The sequence below is a fragment of the Globicephala melas genome, chromosome 20 (genome assembly GCF_963455315.2).
Source record: "Globicephala melas chromosome 20, mGloMel1.2, whole genome shotgun sequence".
Lineage (NCBI taxonomy): Eukaryota > Metazoa > Chordata > Mammalia > Artiodactyla > Delphinidae > Globicephala > Globicephala melas.
In genome coordinates this window covers 9,098,879-9,114,562 of record NC_083333.1, presented here as the reverse complement: position 1 = coordinate 9,114,562, position 15,684 = coordinate 9,098,879, and the positions used below count along the sequence as shown (strand labels likewise).

Here is a 15,684-nt window from a genome sequence, read left to right as displayed (position 1 = left end):
CACATTAAAAGTCTGTTGGTTAATTGTGTTTTATTTCATCTTATAGATGCACATGTTTATTGCTCGCTACTGTGACGTGTTAAACGTGGACATCTCTTGTGATGGGTGTGACGAAATTGCCCCCTGGCATCGCTACAGGTGTCTGCAGTGCAGCGACATGGATCTCTGCAAGACTTGCTTCCTAGGTAAATTTCACGGCCTCAGTGTGCCATACCCAAAAGGAATAAGCATTTCTATTTTCTGTGATCTTGTCATTTTTTAAACCCCACTGTACAGTAACAATACTGCCCCAGCAGTGTTCTCTGACTTGTTGGCGAATATGACCCTTATCTCCCCAACTGAATGATAAACTCCAGAGCTCTGTTATGTGATGTGCTGTCATCTTCTATCTTGCTGGGTATAGGCACTTGATAAACACTCAGCACCAATGAATGTACATTCAGTTGAGTTTTCAGGAAATGATTTTGCCTTCTGAATCATGCAGTGTTTATAAGAAGTAAAATACACACAAGCAAACTTCAGAAAGTCTTGAATCCTCTTGACTTGTAGGTGCTGAGATAAAGCAGGTTGTCAGTAGTAAGCAGTTGAATGCTCTTTGTGTGCATCACCCAGTCGAATAAGATACAGCCCCTGCTCTGGAAGCATTTATAGTCTTAGCAGGAGACTGGACCTGCTCACAAAATGTATATTCCAGGACAAGAGTGTACATGCTGAGTTACAGATGAGCAGTACAGATTGTTCTGGAAAAGTTCAGAAGTAGGGAAGGCTACCATTGCAGGAAGGCTTGTGGAGGAGATGGGATATGAATTCGTCTTTGAAGAAAGTTAGAACTGGGTGATGAAGGAAGCAGTGGAGAGTGCGTCGTCATCCAAAGCTGAGCAGGTCCAGGGACAGAGGAGTGAGCATATGTAGTGTGTTTAGACAGACTCTCCAGTGTCTGCTGCTGAGTGATAGATTGAGACAGGTTGGGTCCAGGTTGTAGGACCCAGAGATACCAGGCTCAGGAATTTGAATGAGTCTACAGACAGTGGGGAAGGTTTTTCAAGACCTGCATTGGGAACATGACCAGAGCTGTGCTAGAGAAAGGGGGTTCTGTCCATGTAAGAGTTTCCTTTAGGAAATCAATCACAATAGTGACAAGGGGATTAGTGCCTGGACTGGGTTTCTGGCAGTGGGAACTGAAGTGGGTCAGAGGTAAGGAGCATTGAGCAGGTGTATGACGGGGCTCAGAAACCCATTGGACTCAGAGTAAGAAGGAGACCAGAGCTGTCAGTCTCTTTCGTGACTAACATTCTTTCTCACTCAGTGGGTCTGTGGTTATGGAGTCTGTTTTCATCTATGATTCGGGAATGAAAAAGTAAGAGCAAATACCTGATTACTTCTCAGTGCCTGTTAAGAAGAATACACCAATATTTGTTAGAGGAGAGGTCATGGGAGACAGCCCACAGATTGGTGTGTGGACTTGTGCTGCCAAATGGAGGTCATGATGGGATTGGTGACCTGTTGGATCAGACTCCATATTGCGCTGGAAAAGCAGGGTCCATGCACGGTACTATTGCTAAGATGTTCCATGCCAAGAACATCGTGCATATGCTAAGAGCCACCTGGGGAACCCTTGGTCTCCAGAAGATTCCTGTGGCCCGTGACGCCCCGATCAATCTGTTGGGAACAACCCTGCTTCTGGGGTTGGTTTGGGTTTGGAAACTAGCCCTTCTAAGAGCCCTTTGCCCAATTCACCTCACGCTGCTGTTTTCCCCCCAGGTGGGGTGAAGCCTGAGGGCCACGGAGATGACCACGAAATGGTCAACATGGAGTTTACATGTGACCACTGCCAGGGTTTGATCATAGGCCGGAGGATGAATTGCAATGTGTGCGATGACTTTGACCTTTGCTATGGATGCTATGCGGCCAAGAAATATTCCTATGGGTATGTCTCAGATGACCTCCAGCCTGGTAAACTTTCCTTCATGTATTCCGTTGCCTTCTTTTTAATAATTAAAAAAAACCTTGCATTATAAAAAATGTCAAACATACCCACAAGTAGAGAGAGTAGCACAGTGAATCTTCACATAACCATGACCCGGACTCAACAATTAGGAGGATTTGGCTATGTGTGCTTAGCTTATTCTTCTTTTTAATTTTCCTTTGTTAAAGTATTTTAAAGCGAATTCCAGACCTTAAATCATTTCCTTCCTGCATACTTCATATCTGTCTCTAAAGATTATGGTCATTTTCTCATGTTACCAAAATACTATAACCACACCCTGCGAAACTTCACAATAAGGAATTCTTACTTCACCTGGTTTCCATAGACAGTCTTCTGGGGATTGTGAAATCCCAAAATGGAATGTGCAGTGTTTGTTCATTTTTCTGAAGAGAGGGCCCATACCCATCTTTAAAATTTTTAATATAAATTTATTAATTTTATTTATTTATTTTTGGCTGCGTTGGGTCTTCGTTGCTATGCGCGGGCTTTCTCTAGTTGTGGCGAGCAGGGGCTACTCTTTCGTTGCGGTGCGCGAGTTTCTCATTGCAGTGACTTAGGCGCGCAGGCTCAGTAGTTGTGGCTTGCGGGCTCTAGAGCGCAGGCTCAGCCGTTGTGGTGCACGGGCTTAGTTGCTCCATGGCACGTGGGATCTTCCCAGACTAGGGCTTGAACCTGTGTCCCCTGCATTGGCAGGCGGATTCTTAACCATTGCACCACCAGGGAAGCCCTGTCTTTAAATTTTCAATAACCACAGTCTTAGAGCTACCTGATGCCCAGTTGTGACCATGCATGTGGTCCCCTGAGGCCCAATTCTCCCTTTTTGGGGGCTCACAAAGGCCTGTAGGCCTTAAAGATGTCTTGCCTTTGCAGCCACTTGCCTACCCACAGTATCACTGCCCATCCGATGGTGACCATCCGGATCAGCGACCGGCAGAGGCTCATCCAGCCCTACATCCACAACTACTCCTGGCTGCTCTTCGCCGCCCTGGCTCTCTATAGTACCCACCTGGCCAGCGCCGAGGACGTGGATGGTGAAAAGCTGGATCCCCAGGCCCGCAGCAGTGCTGCCACCCTGCGGAGCCAGTGCATGCAGCTCGTCGGGGACTGTCTGATGAAGGCTCACCAGGGAAAAGGTAATTGTTCCTCATGCATGGAAACCAGACCACCCCTCAGCTGCTTGTGAAGCAACAGCCCCAGTGGAAGTGAAATGCAGTGCTCAGTTCAGAAGCAGTAAAACCCAGTTTTCCACAAGAGGTGCTCACCCTGGAGTGGAACCTAATTTTAAATCCCCAGATGCAGGACTTCCCTGGTGGTCCAGTGGGTGAGAATGCGTGTTCCCAATGCAGGGGGCCCGGCTTCGATCCCTGCTCGGGGAACTAGATCCCACATGCTGCAACTAAGACCCAGTGCTGCCAAAATAAATAAATAAATATTTTTTTAAAAAAACATCCCCAGATTCATTTGAGAGAAATGTCAGCATTAAAGTAGCATTTAGTTTCTCTAAAATATTTCATGAAGATGTAAAAAAAATTAATAATTAAAACTCTTGATGTCTGGGGATGAAGTATTTAGTATTTGAATCCACCAGACTTAACTTTGCCAAAGGAATGCAGCCTTTTTTTAACCTGGAGTGCAAATCTACTTCCACACAACTGTGTTCTAGATGAGAGCTATTTATAACTAAAATAGTTTGATTAGGGACTTCCCTGGTGGTCCAGCGGTTAAGACTCTGCACTCCCAAAGCAGGGGGCCTAGGTTCGATCCCTGGTCAGGGAACTAGGTCCCACATGCCACAACTAAGAGCCCACATGCCACAACTAAGAGCCCGCATGCCACAACTAAAGATCCCGCATGCTGTAACTAAAGATCCTGCACACCGCAACGAAGATCCTGCATGCCGCAACTAAGGCCCAGCACAGCCAAATAAGTAAATAAATAAATATTAAAAAAAAAAGTTTGACTAATAAAATATCTAGTTGACTTTGAATCTACTGAGGGGTGCCAAGGAGAAAAATAATGTGAATGTTCAACTTCTGAGTAATTTAAACTCCTTTCAGAATAATGGACTAACTCCCCATTCTAATAAACATTAGGGAAATCAGACTTGGATGAAGTAGCAGGTGGGTAATACCAGTACTTCAGAGCTATTTTGTTATCTATTTGCCAGTGGAAATTTAGAAGTCTGGCTGTTTGGGGCTACTACAAAATTTTAATGTTCATGATTTTCTAAACAGACAATCCTATTGTATCTTTTGTCCTCTTGTTAATAAAGTACAAGTATCCCCCACTATCGAAACTTCCGGTGTCTGAAATCAGGAGCTGAGTAGATTTGGACAGCCATGGCGAGGGGGGAGGGAGGGAGGAAGGTTGGATGGAGCACTCTTTGGTTCATTTCGTGGAGAGCTCAGCCATGTATTTCCATATAGTAGCAAAGTGATTTATGGCATTTGCAGAGAATAATCCTTATTATAAAACTTTTAACCATTCTCTTATTTGCTTCCCATGTAGGTCTTAAAGCTCTAGCTCTTCTTGGTATATTGCCAGACGGTGACTCTACTTCAGAAAAGCAGGCCCCACCAGTCGCTGTGCCCACCCAAACATCAGAGGAGCAGCCAGAGAAAAAAGCCATCCAGGCTGCTGTGGAGCCAGCCGATGCAGGCCCATTTGTGCACCGCAGTGTAAGTAACAATCCTTCCCTGGGCAGAATCACAGGTGAGCTCAGAGCTTTCACACGAGGGACTGGAACACAGAGGTTAATGGTATAGGCTCGTGACCCAGATTACCTGGGTGCAGATCCTCTGTCAGACCTTGGGCACGTCACCCGAATCTCTTTGCTTTGGTTTTCTCGTCGGTAAAAATGGAAGGATAATAATGAAAATACCCATTCCTTAGGATTGTTGTGAGGATTTACATGCATTACATACATTGAAATAATGTCTATAAAGTGCTTAAAACAGTGTTCAGGAACTTCCCTGATGGTCCAGTGGTTAAAACTCCATGCTCCCTGTGCAGGGGGCCTGGGTTCGATCCCTGGTTAGGGAGCTAGATCCCGCATACCGCAACTAAGATCCTGCATGCCACAACTAAGATCCCGCATGCTGCAGTGAAGATCCCGCATGCTGCATTGAAGATCCCACATGCTGCAACTAAGATCCTGCATGCCACAACTAAGATCCCACATGCCACAGCTGAAGAGCCCGCATGCCACAGTGAAAAGCCTGCATGCTGGAACGAAGATTTCCTCACGGAGCAACGAAGATCCTGCATGCTGCAACTGAGACCCGACACAACCAAATAAATAAATAGATAAATAAGTAAACATTTTTCTAAGAAAAGCAGTGTTCATAGTAAGTTCCCTGTCAGTGTTAATTACTCCTGTTTCCTGCCTCCTGTGGTTATTATAAGAATTGAACAAGATTATGCACCTAAAGAGATTGGTTCCTGACCTATGGTGAACACTGTATATGTGAAACTATTTTTATATTCAGCCAACAAATAGGTGATACTAATTGCTTACCACTTACCAAGTAGTTTACATATGTAGTTTAGAGTAGTTTGCATATGCTTGTGTAAGTAGAAGAAAAGCCTTCCTGGATCCAGGTGGAACCTGTGACAGTGACATTAAGATTGTTCTGTGGAAGAGCAAGCAGAGCTTCCATGATGCTGCCTCCAAAGCTTGAGCTGGTGCTGTAAATGCCCCTGGCTTTGCCTCAAGAGCTGCTGCTGTTTCTGTCCTCTGTCTCTGTTGTGGAGGATCCCCATTTGGTGGTTATAGCTCACTGGGATCCTGTTGTCATTTAGAGGAAGGCAAAAGCAAAGGTAGCTGGCAAAAACTTGAAAATTCTATTAGCTTCATTCCGCCAGAGAGCCAGCACAGGACAAGTGACATAATAACCTTCAAGCCTGTTTTGACCACAAAACCCCTTCTCCAGGCAGCATCGAACCCACCCACAGATTATGGTGGGGCAGAAAGAACGTTATCAGCAGAGACAGGATAAATCAGCAGTCTTGTCTTCACCTTTGAGCCTGGGAATAATTGTATCTTCTTGTGAGCTCCCAGCATCTTATGCTACCCATCAGCACAGCACTCCCCATGTATCTACTTATTCATTTATTTATATGAAAATGGACTCGGTGAATTTTTTTTATTCAATGGATTAAAATCTTTTACTTTTTATTACTTATTTTGATGCTCATATTGTCCCGTGTTTGGCCAATGGAAACTTCCAGCTGGCTTTTGTGTCCTTTTGATATGTCTCCATTATTATTTGAGCACTTTCTTAATTTTTGATACAAAAAGATGTTTCAGGCTTATCTTAGGCTTTCCCTGCCTAGGGACTGGAATCACCCTTTTTCTAAGGATCTCCCAGGGCATTATTTTTATTCCTGAGGTGTCCCTACCTTTTGGGTCCTCTTCCCATCAGCAGCTGGGTATACCCAGGGTACCCTGCCTCTGCCTCTGGCTCTTAGTCTTCTCTCTAGCAAATTGCAGTTTCCAACACTGTGCCCACAACAGAACCCAAACGTCCCCGCTACAATGGCCCTAAGAACCATATCCTATTTGGGCCCTGAGTACAAATCACTTGTTTTTGAACTTCTGCGCGTTTCTAGCCAATCCTAGGCTGTATTAAGGGTATTGTCCCTCCTTCCCTCTAATGTCTAGAGATACTTTTTGTTTTAAACAACTGAGAAAGCAGTCTCAGCCAGAGACATCATCTGTCTACAACGGCCTCTGGCCAGTAATGAGACCCTCTTGAGTGCCATGTGGTGCAACTGCAGTGGCTCTTTGGAGTCCTGTGATAACAGGAAAGAAGATCAAGACTAACATTATTAGCCAGAACTTTGGAATTATATTGTTTCCACAAAGGGCCACATAGTACAGAGAGTATAGTGTTGGAGATCTTTTCAGAGGGTACATTTTTAACAAGGCAGGTAGCTCTCCCAGTCTGGTCCCCTTTTTGGACAATCTTTTTTTTTTCTATTAAATAACTGTATTTAAACTTACATAGAGATTGAGAAATCCAAGATCAAGAAACAAGTCAGGAACAGAGCTGGGAAAAAAGGTCAGGTCTATGGATCTCAGCTTCATAGGAGAGAGAGAAGGTAGGGGACACGGTGGAAAGTAAAGGCACATTTGTCTTCATGTGGGTGAAGCTGATAATGTGTCGATTCATGATGTAGATGTGTTATCTTCCAAATGCAGAAAGCAATTAGCTGACTTAACACAGGGAAAAACCAACAGTGACATGAGGACGGGGGAGGAGTCGCTAATTCGTGTCACGGGGGCAGGTATCTATGTCACTGACTTTAATGATATTTTTGACTTGAACAGCCATTTTCTTTGTCTTTTCTTTGAAAACCTCATAGTCTTCAGGGCTCAGATCACGGCCTTTGGCAAGTGCCATCGTCAGGGAAGTCATGAATCCGTCCTCACTTGTGTTGACTAGAAAAATAATACGTACCTTCCTGCGATCAGGAAGTGTGTATAAATAGTCCTTCCCTGAGTAGAGCATGCTGAACCAGATAGCCACGGGGTTTTTTTGCAAGGAGGCTGAAGCTTTGACACGTACAATTAACCCTTCGATAAAAGGTGACTCCAATGTCACCATTGGATGACTCGTTAATAAGCAGAAGTTCATCCTTAGTGGTCCATTTTCACTTACCATGTTTTCATTGTTGGCAGCCAAGTAAATGGTACTCCAGTTTCCAGTCCACTCTTCAAGCACCCACATTTTCTCTTCCATTACCATTTCTTCTTCTGTATCTTGGGCAATACAGAGAATGCCTTAATTTAAAAAGTGTATTGTTGTAAAAATGTCGCTGATGGACTTGCTCGATGCAGGGTTAACACAAACCTCAGAAAGCTCCAGTCATCCTGTGGTCAAACAGAACTGGTGCTGTGATCAGTTTCAAGCTTAGATTCAAGTTCCATTGTGTCTTGGTTCCGTCGTGTGCTTCGGGCAAATCTCCTGGACAATCTTATAGCCACTTTCTTCTTGGGGTGTTGAGGGTAGGATTGATGTTGAGGTTACAGTATCTGGAGAAGGGAGGATAAGTAGCTGCCGCTGGGAGATGTCAGGATCTTCTCATGAGTGTTTAGTGTTGGACAACGCTCCGTCTTTGGCTCCAAAGTGTCCTCTTCTCATGAGTGTTTAGTGTTGGACAACGCTCCATCTTTGGCTCCAAAGTGTCCTGCCTTCGCAGACTCCTTGGAGCTAGGGTGCCTCCACCGTGCACAGAAGGCTTCCTGCCTGGCCTGGTTTCCACATATAAGCCTGTGTGACAGCAAGGAAAAGTACCCTGAGGGCCCAGGGAGTGCAGGTGATTCTTGGGGTGACTTTGAGTGACTCCTAAGGAAATTCAGGTCAAGGACTGTCACCCTGCCAGTGTGGGCAGCTCACTGCCAGACTCCTGAGCCCAGAAAACCCTCCCAGCTCCAATGAGGGCCCCCTTTATAAGTCTCTCTGCCAAAATGGAATTCTCAAAGGTGTAAAGTCAGCTTACTGTGCTAGAAGGAAATCCACACCTTCGCTTTTTTTCTTTTTCCCCAAGAGAAGAACTGTCTATACCTGGCTTCTGGAAGATAAATAGAATGTGTTAGAGGTTTGTACCAGAGCTATTGCTTATGTGACTGCAGGCTCTGACAGAGCGGCATTTGGAAGGTGTTGGGGGGATGTGATGCAGTGATTACTGTCTTAATTAGAGTACAGATTTATCATCAGAAACGAGGGGCATTCTCTAATTCAAAAGTATTTTTGTTTGTGAAGACTGATTGGCTAGTGATTTTAAAAGTTGTATTAGATTAACAAGTAAACTTTTTTAAGAAAGAAACCTTAATTCTTTTACACTCACCGTTTTGTTTTTAGGGGAAGAGGGATGCCCCTAAGGAAGTCAGACCTTTAGACTGCAAGCAGAGGAGCAAGGCAGGGGGAGCTGCATCGTTACTGAAGGGTCCTTCCTGCCAGACGCAGATTTCAGACTCACCTGCAGATGCCTGTGCACCTACAGAACTTCCAGGTAAAGACTCTTTGACAGTTACCTTGATCTCTTTGATCTTAAAGTGCACGCATACCCGTCCCTGACTTACTCCTTGCATACAATTTAAAATTGGCTAGCACCCAAGGGTGCATGGTTTCTCAGTTCTACATCAGATGGTACTGGTAACACTTTGAAAGTCACCTTTTCTTCATCTTGCCTGCTTTCCTACCTTGTTTATTCCCTAATTTACTGAGTGCCTTCTATGTGCCAAGCACTGTGCTAGGCCCTGGGGTTGAAACAGGGACCAAGTCAGACAGATAGACACATCTTCTGCCCTCACAGTGCTGACAGTCTGGGAGGGTTTAAGACAAAGGTGTGTGTAACTGATTTGAGCTGGGATGTGATTCTGTCCAGGAGAGAGGCCCAAGTGGGTGTTAGCGGTGATGGGTGTGTAGCTGGAACAGGTTGTGTCATTGTAAAGCCCTTGTAAATAAGGCCTGCATGGGACCTTCATTGTGCTGAGATCTACTGGGGGGAAGGGCATTCAGGGCAGAAAGAACTACAGGAGCAAAGAAAGGCCCCAGAGTGGGAACCCCCAGAGAATTCAGGCAGTCCCTTGGGGGGCAGGTGTGTAGGGAGGGAGTGGAGCACTGGAAGGTGGAAGTGGAGAGGGGCTGTGCACTCTGCTGTGGAGGCCCTCGGACATCTGCTGGGGATGGCAGCGCAAGGTCAGGGCTGTTTCAGGGCAACTGAGGAGCCAGGAGTGGGGGCGCTGTGGGCAGAAGGAGCGCGGCAGCAATGTCAGCCCAGTCCAGGACGGCTCGGGGAGGCGGGATCCTCCCCAAACGGCCGCTCTGTGACAGGCAGGGGTGAGCACCGGCATCCTGCCCCGTCCGTGGGGCCAGCTCTCAGATGGGGCTGACGCTTATCTCTGCAGGGCCTATAATTCTAAGGTCCAGAAAACAGTTTGACTCCATGTCAATCCAGGTCATCAAAATCCACTCTGGTCTGATTCCATCTGAGGAGCAGCATCCTGGTTCACATATAGTTTATTCATCCATCAAGTATTTATTGAATAGCTGCTGTGCTCCAGAAACATTTCTAGGTGTTTGTGATACATCATTGAAAAAAACAAAAATCTAGAAGGGAAGCCAGATGGTAAACAATCAATATCAAATAATATGGTGTGTTAAAAGGTAATTAAATGCCATGAGCGCAGAAGAGCAGGGGAATGGAGAGCGCAGAGGGGTTGGGAGAGATCAGAGGGCAGGCTCAACCTTAAACCAGGGTGATCAGGACAGACCTCCTTGAGTAAGGCGTGTTCAGCAATAGGTTTTTAAAGTCCCAGCTTGATTCTGTAGTGGCACAGGAACAGTGCAGTGGTTTACTTGCCTCTTCATACACATATAGAACCTGGCAAACTCTCAGAGCTTGGTGTTTTACAACTCAGATGCTGAAAATGCAGAAGCATCATCTCAGAAGCCGATCGAGGAAAAGGCAGTTACTCCAAGCCCTGAGCAGGTGTTTGCTGAGTGTTCCCAGAAGAGGATTTTGGGATTATTAGCAGCCATGTTACCTCCCTTAAACTCGGTAAGAGACAAATTGGCATTTAAAAAAAGAGGGGGTGGGGTGGGTAGTGTTATGCATAGAAAAAATTTTTGGAAAGCCATATACTGGAATTAACTGTTAATTGCAGTCATCTGTGTATCCCTGGGGTAGGATTATAAATTACAAGTAGGATTGTAAGATGATACCTGAGAATGTTTATTTCACAGTCTATTGTCCCTAAGCCATTTGTGAAAGACACTGCATAATTCCTTTGGCACCAGGCCAGTTATAAATAATATATGAAGGAGATGGAGTGTTTAGCTGGTGTGGTTACATAGATTTTTGTATTGAACAGATTCTTCTCCTCTCTCGACAGGATCCCACAGTCCCCCTGATAGACCTGGAGCACGTGCTCCCACTCATGTTCCAGGTCGTCATCTCAAATGCAGGCCACCTGAATGAAACGTATCACCTCACCCTGGGTCTTCTCGGCCAGTTAATCATCCGCCTTTCACCAGTGGAGGTAGATGCCGCAGTGACCAAGGTCCTCTCGGCCAAACACAACCTGTTTGCAGCAGGGGACAGTTCCATTGTGCCAGATGGCTGGAAGACCACCCACCTGCTCTTTAGCCTGGGAGCTGTGTGTCTGGACAGGTAGCCGCCCTCACTGTGCCCCACCTTGGTGTTCATTTACTTAGGTCAGTGATCTGGCTGTTGATTAATTTCAGCGTGCTTCCCTGCTCTTGTCTAGGGATCTTTTGTGAGAGTGGAATGTGTTTTATTAGCAACACTGTCAGCCGACATTAAAACTGCACTTAAAACCCACATTAAGACAGCTGTACAGTCTGGGCACTCTCTGGTGATACATATTCTGGTTTGTTCTTTCCTGAGAGTAATAAGTGTAGGCTTTGGGGTTGAAGAAAATAGATCTATTTTCATTATATAAAAGTAACATAATCAAAATACCAAATTTGGAAAACCAAAATGAGGGGGAAAACTCACCTTGCCTTGTACCACATCAGTGCATCTGGTGCTGTTTTATTCTCCCCACTGCCACCACACTGCTTGCAGGATCTCAGCTCCCTGACCAGGATTGAACCCGGGCCGTGGCAGTGAAAGCCCAGGATCCTAACCACTAGGCCACCAGGGAACTCCCTGGTGCTATTTTAGTATACATTTCCTGTGCGTTTTTTTCTGTACGTGAATGTGAGTGTGCACAAGTGCACATGGTGCATGACCTTTTATAGAGATTTTTAAAAGCATAGCTGTAGACTTGAGTATATAAGTAACAAATCTTGATATCCCCCCCACACACACTTATCATTATATGAAAAGCATCATTCTGGTAGTTTTTTTGTTTGTTTGTTTTGTTTTTGACTACATTTATTCCAGGAAATCAAGGAGGGTTTACAGTTTTAAAATCACTACGTTAACAACAACCAAAATGGGAGTGAGGGAGTACAATGTGATCATATCAACCAGTGAAGACAAATCATTTGATAGAGCACAACAATGTATTCATGATTTAAAGAAAAAAAGAATAGAGGAGTAGGCTCCTGATCAGTTAAAGAGTTGTCTAACATTCTGGTAGTTTTTAAATTAATACAATGAATGGCTCATTGGCATGCTTCTGGGTCTGCCTTTGAGTGTGGCGACCTGATGAGTTGAATTTGGAGCCTCTGCGCTGCCGTCTAATGGAGCTCTTGCCTTCTAGCCGCGTGGGCTTGGACTGGGCCTGCTCCATGGCGGAGATCCTGCGGTCACTCAACAGCGCCCCCCTGTGGCGTGACGTCATTGCCACCTTCACAGACCACTGCATCAAGCAGCTGCCCTTCCAGCTGAAGCACACCAACATCTTCACGCTGCTGGTGCTGGTCGGCTTCCCCCAGGTACGCCACTGAAGGCCTGGCCTCCTCTTCATCACGTGCACAGCGTATATCTTTGGAAGTTTTTTTTTCTTTAGTTGTATAATTTGCCTTTACAGTATTGGTATATTTTCAAGATTATGGGGTGGTTTGTTCAACTTGCATTTTTAACAGTTTTAGCCATTTGATTCATTTTCTTGGCTTTGAATAATAGGTAACTGTAATATATTAAGTTACAGAGAACTTCAAAATACAGTTGTTCACTTTGGCATTCACCTTGATCTCATTTCTACTCTTCACGTCTCTCAACTGGTTGGGACGAAGAGGACTGTGAAAACATGGCTTTATCCAGCAAGCACTTAAACCAATTCTGTGCCAGGCCTGTGCCAGGCCTGTGCCAGGCCCTGGACTTAGAGATGGGAAGAACCCTGTCCTTGACTGCTTGTTGAAGTCAGCGGCACAAGCAAAAGGCACTGTGCTCTATATGCTGCTGAGTTGCCTTTTCTGTCTGTGTCATGTTTAGGTCCTCTGCGCGGGGACCCGCTGTGTTTATATGGATAATGCCAACGAACCACATAATGTGATCATCTTGAAGCACTTTACTGAGAAGAACAGGGCTGTGATCGTCAACGTCAAAACCCGGAAGAGGAAAACAGGTCCCAAGCATAATGATTTTTTCTAAGAATGAGAGACAGTTGTCCAATCTCTGTATACCCTAAAATCAGTTAAGATATCTTGGTTCTTCCCCTGCATGTGAATTTTTAAAAAACAAGTTATAGGTCCCCGAACTTCTTTTTACTTGTCTCTGAAGTGATGTGGTTGAATTGGAATCACTTTGAAGGCCCTTTCCACACTGTTATTTTGTGTACATGGCTCTGTGTTTTTGAGTTGGCTAGATGTTTAGGTTCTGAACATTAACTCTTTTCATTTGCCAGTGTCATTTGTTTTCTAATGGGTAATTTAAATATATGATGGAGTCAGGTGGCTACAGGACTGTAAAATAACTTCACATAATTGTATTGGCATTCATGTCACTTTCCATTTTGTTTCATCAATAGAACAGTGAAGGTACATCATTATGTGCCCAGGTCTGCTCTTGAAATAATCTGCTTTATCATTCAGCTTCAGCACTAGGCACTATCTGTGCTATTATTGTGTACTGTGCAATGTAAAAGTCAAGACTTATTTGTTTGTTTGTTTGTTTGCATGTGACTGTCCCATTGTTCTTCGACCATTTGTTGAACAGACTATTCTTTCTTCATTGAATTATCTTGGCAACTTTGTGAAAATTAATTGACCCATGTATGTTTGTGTCTATTTGTGGATTCTGTTACGTTCCATTAATCTATATATCTGTCCTTACGCAAATACCACATTGTCTTGACTGTTGTAGATTTCTCCTGAGTATTGAAATCAGGTTCTCCAACTTTGTTATTCTTCAGAATTGTTGGCTAGTCTAGTTCCTTTGTCTTTCTGTATAATTTTAGAATCAGCTTGTCAGTTTCTATTAAAGAACCTGTTGGACTTTTTTATTTTAATTAATATTTATTTGTTTATTTTTATTTTGGCTGCACCGAGTCTTAGTTGTGGCATTCGGGTTCTTTCATTGTGGCATTCGGGATCATTAGTTGTGACAAGTGCAGTCCTTTCAGCTGGGACATGTGAACTCTTGAGTTGCGGCATGCATGTGGGATCTAGTTCCCTGACCAGGGATCGAACCCGAGCCCCCTGCATTGGGAGCACAAAGGCTTAGCCACTGGACCACCAGGGAAGTCCCCCTGCTGGACTTTTGATTGGCATTGTATTGAATCTATAGATCCATTTGGGGAGAATTGACATCTTACCAATACTGAGTCTTTTGACTTGGGAGCATGGTATATCTCTCCATTCACTTATGGGATAAATTTGGGTCTTATAAAATGTAGATCTTTAATTTCTCTGAATTTCACATGGGGTATCAGATGCCTCTTCTCATTCCTGGTTTTGGTAATTTGTATCTTTTCTTTTTTGTTTCATAGGCTAGCCAGAGATTTATCAATTTATTGGATCTTTGCCAAGGACCAGCTTTTGGTTTCATTGATTTTTCTCTATCTGTTTTCTCTTTTATTGATTTCTATCTTTCCATTATTAATTTCCTTATTTCTTCTTGCTTTGAGTTTAATTTGCTTTTTTCTTTTTCTGGTTTCTTAAAGTGGAAGTCTAAGTCACTGATTTGAGACCTTTCTTTTTTCGTCGATAGAAGCATTTTAATGCTGTGAATTTCCTGTTAGGTGTGGCTTTATCCACATCCATAATTTTTGATATGTTGTGTTATCATTTTCATTCAGGTCAGAGTATTTTCTATTCATCTTGTGATTTTTTTCTTTCTTCTGTGATTATTTAAAATTTTGTTGTTTAATTTCCAAATATTTGGGGGTATTCCAGATACCTTTCTGTTACTGATTGCAAGTTGTGGTCAGAGAACATACTATGAATGATTTCGGTCCTATTAGATTACTGCAATTTGTTTTATGGTCAAAAATTTAGTCTGTTTCAAATAAGATTCCATGTGCACTAGAAAAAAAATGCATATACTATGTTGTTGGTAGAGTGTCCTATAGATGTCATTGAGATCAAGTCATTTGACAGTGCTGTTCAAGTCTTCTATACTCTTACTGATTTTTTGTCTATTTGTTCTAACAATTACTGAGAAAGAAATGTTGAGGTATCCAGCTATAATTGCGTGTATGGTCTGTTTCTCATTTCATTATGAAACGTTCCTTTATATCCCTAATAATATTCCGTGTTCTGGAATCTACTTTAATATTTAGGTAGCCTCTCTAGCTTTTTTGTTGTTGTTGTTACTAACATTTGCATGATGCATCTTTTTCTATTCTCTTGCTTTAACCTCCCTGTGTCTTTACATTTCAAGTGTAGATAGCACATAGTGGAGTCTTGGTTTTGAATCCAGTCTGACAATACCTGCCCTTTTTTTTGTTGTTTTTTTTATGGAAGTATAGTTGATTTACAATGTCATGCTAGTTTCAGGTTTACAGCACAGTGATTCAGTATATATATTCTTTTTTCAGATTCTTTTCCTTTATAGGTTATTACAAAATATTGAGTATAGTTTCCTGTGCTATACAGTAGGTCCTTGTTGGTTATCTGTTTTATATGTAGTAGTGTATGTCTGTTAATCTCAAACTTCTAATTTATCCCTCCCCAATACCTGCCTTTTTTTAAAAAATTATTTATTTATTTTTGCTGTGTTGGGTCTTCGTTTCTATGCGTGGGCTTTCTCTAGTTGTGGCGAGCGGGGGCCACTCT

General features: G+C 43.6%; 1 protein-coding gene across 4 annotated transcripts in view; it reads left to right on the top strand.

Annotated features, from left to right (window-relative positions):
* The window catches only part of ZZEF1 (zinc finger ZZ-type and EF-hand domain containing 1), a 113,431-nt gene that overhangs the window by 77,119 nt on the left and 20,628 nt on the right, over window positions 1-15,684 (top strand). For all 4 annotated transcript variants that reach the window (XM_030861721.2, XM_060290362.1, XM_030861716.2 and 1 more), the window contains exons 34-42: window positions 47-185; window positions 1,762-1,927; window positions 2,858-3,120; window positions 4,496-4,665; window positions 8,854-9,004; window positions 10,416-10,555; window positions 10,890-11,167; window positions 12,228-12,402; window positions 12,902-13,034. In XM_030861721.2, coding sequence (XP_030717581.2) covers window positions 47-185; window positions 1,762-1,927; window positions 2,858-3,120; window positions 4,496-4,665; window positions 8,854-9,004; window positions 10,416-10,555; window positions 10,890-11,167; window positions 12,228-12,402; window positions 12,902-13,034 — 1,615 coding nt within the window. The remainder of the gene's footprint in view (window positions 1-46; window positions 186-1,761; window positions 1,928-2,857; window positions 3,121-4,495; window positions 4,666-8,853; window positions 9,005-10,415; window positions 10,556-10,889; window positions 11,168-12,227; window positions 12,403-12,901; window positions 13,035-15,684) is intronic.